Genomic DNA, 2,647 nt, shown 5'->3' with positions numbered 1-2,647 from the left:
TGTGTGTGTGTGTGTGTGTGTGTGTGTGTGTGTGTGTGTGTGTGTGTGTGTGTGTGTATACAACTGGCACTAATTGTGATTGATGGTGCAGGGTAGCACCTACATTGCTAGAAATAAGGGCTTTTAGCTCCCAAGCCATGCACCCAAGCCATGCCTGAACCTCTTATATATTTATGTATATGTATACAGCCACTCTTATTTATTCAACATCTCTCAACACTCCTCTACATTTCCTGGTCCCTTTTTTCTACCCGCTTCATCTATTTATTCCTTTCCACAATATTCAATAATACACTTGTTTAGCCACATGTATATTTACCCTATCCTTTATTCCACAATTATTTTCCAGAGAACATGAGTGAATGCGAAATGATGCCAGGACTCTGCATGAACGGTCGGTGTATCAAAACAGAAGACTCATTCCGCTGTGAGTGCGATCCAGGCTTCATCTATGAACGGCTCAGTCACATGTGTGAAGGTAAGTTCTCCATTGTTGTTCTTATTCTACATGTTTATGTCATTCCATCAGAAATGCTATTTCATTTCGACTGATTTTAGATGTTTTAAGAAAAAGACAGTAATATTGTCTTTTATGTCAGCCATAAACATATTGCAAAGACAGTCTTTCAAGGTTGCTAGAATTGAATTGACTAATTCATGTATTTCTCAGCACTTACTCTATGTTGTATGCCAATGTGTTGGGCCAAACAGACCCAACACCAGAACATTAAAAGCAGAACACTAAACGTCTCCTACCCAGCAGATTTTGATGTTACATTTCTTCTGTTTTAAGTGTTGCATGTCAATTTAGAATTACAAGAAAATGGGTAACATAAAATATAACATTTTCAATAATCACAGTCTCAGAAGATTCCACACACCAAAAATGAAAAAGTTCAACTTAAGATATACATTTCCATATCAATAAAAATAATATGCTTATATAATTACATACAAAAAGAACTAATTAAGATTTTGCAGACTAGCTCAATTCTCCCCCACAAAGTAGGCTCCTTCACTAAACCTTCCTCTTCAATTTCAGATGAGAATGAATGTGAACGTCGCCGCAGTCCCTGTGTTGGCAATGCTAATTGTCTCAACACTAAAGGTAGTTATGAGTGCCGCTGTCCAGTAGGGTACAAGCTGGCCCCCAATAAACGACGGTGTCGAGGTAAGTCTTCGTCTACTGTTTCTTGTCACCATCAGCATCACCATCACCATTATCATCATCATTGTGATCATCATCATTGTCGTCATCATCATCATCATTATCGTTGTCATCATTGTTATCGTTGTCAATTGATCAAGGGTATATTTATTAATTCATGAGATTTTTATTTATTTTTTTTTTTCTGTTTTCCCTTCAGACATCAATGAATGCCGTGAAAATCCCAGAATTTGTGCAAATGGTCGATGCCAGAACTTGGACGGAGGTTTCAAATGTAATTGTAACCAAGGTTACCACATAAATTCCAAACGAGATGCTTGTATCGGTAAGCACTAAAAACAAGAATCTCTCTTTATAACTGATAATGATCTTTCTCTCCCTCCCTCTCCCTCTCTCTCTCTCTCTCTCTCTCTCTCTCTCTCTCTCTCTCTCTCTCTCTCTCATCCAATTCTCATTGTCTCTTTCTCTCTTTCTCATACACACGTCATATGCACGCATGCACACACGAAACTTTCTCAGAATCATCAAATGCTACCGGCTCTCCGTGTTAAAATCAGGGGAGACTACTCATACAGAATCCCTTCGTACAAGAAATAGAAGGGGAAGGTAACAGATAAATGTACCTCTATCTATCTATGTATCTCTGTGTTAAAATCAGGGGAGACTACTCCTACAGAATCCCTTCGTAAAAGAAATGGAAGGGGAAGGTAATAGATAGATGTACCTCTATCTATCTATGTGTCTCTCTGTGTTAAAATCAGGGGAGACTACTCTTACAGAATCCCTTCGTACAAGAAATAGAAGGGGGAAGGTAATAGATAGATGTACCTTTATGTATCTCTGTGTATTAAAATCAGGGGAGATTACTCCTACAGAATCCCTTCGTACAAGAAATGGAAGGGGAAGGTAATAGATAGATACCTCTATCTATCTATGTATCTCTCTGTTCTAAAATCAGGGGAGACTACTCTTATAGAATCCCTTTGTACAAGAAATAGAAGGGGGAAGGTAATAGATAGATGTACCTCTATCTATCTAGGTATCTCTCTGTGTTAAAATCAGGGGAGACTACTCTTACAGAATCCCTTCGTACAAGAAATAGAAGGGGGAAGGTAATAGATAGATGTACCTCTATCTATGTATCTCTGTGTGTTAAAATCAGGGGAGACTACTCCTACAGAATCCCTTCGTTCAAGAAATAGAAGGGGGAAGGTAATAGATAGATGTACCTCTATCTATCTATGTATCTCTCTGACTCTCAATAAAATATATATACTCTTTTTACTTGTTTCAGTCATTTCACTGCGGCCATGCTGGAGCACCACCTTTAGTCGAACAAATCGACCCCAGAGCTTATTCTTTGTAAGCCTAGTACTTATTCTATCTGTCTTTTTTGCCGAACCTCTGTTACGGTGACGTAAACACACCAGCGATGTTAGGGGGTACAAACACAGAAACGTACACACTCACACACACACA

The 2,647-nt window shown here is 38.6% G+C and overlaps 1 protein-coding gene across 1 annotated transcript in view; it reads left to right on the top strand.

The window, feature by feature from the left end:
• The window catches only part of LOC106879722 (fibrillin-2), a gene marked incomplete at its 5' end in the record, with an annotated part of 60,038 nt that overhangs the window by 38,480 nt on the left and 18,911 nt on the right, over positions 1-2,647 (top strand). Inside the window, 3 exons of the mRNA XM_052976508.1 lie at positions 350-478; positions 1,043-1,171; positions 1,368-1,493. Coding sequence (XP_052832468.1) covers positions 350-478; positions 1,043-1,171; positions 1,368-1,493 — 384 coding nt within the window. The remainder of the gene's footprint in view (positions 1-349; positions 479-1,042; positions 1,172-1,367; positions 1,494-2,647) is intronic.

The sequence above is a fragment of the Octopus bimaculoides genome, chromosome 24 (genome assembly GCF_001194135.2).
Source record: "Octopus bimaculoides isolate UCB-OBI-ISO-001 chromosome 24, ASM119413v2, whole genome shotgun sequence".
Lineage (NCBI taxonomy): Eukaryota > Metazoa > Mollusca > Cephalopoda > Octopoda > Octopodidae > Octopus > Octopus bimaculoides.
The sequence above is the reverse complement of the archived record's forward strand: the minus strand, read 5'-3'. Positions and strand labels throughout refer to the sequence as shown.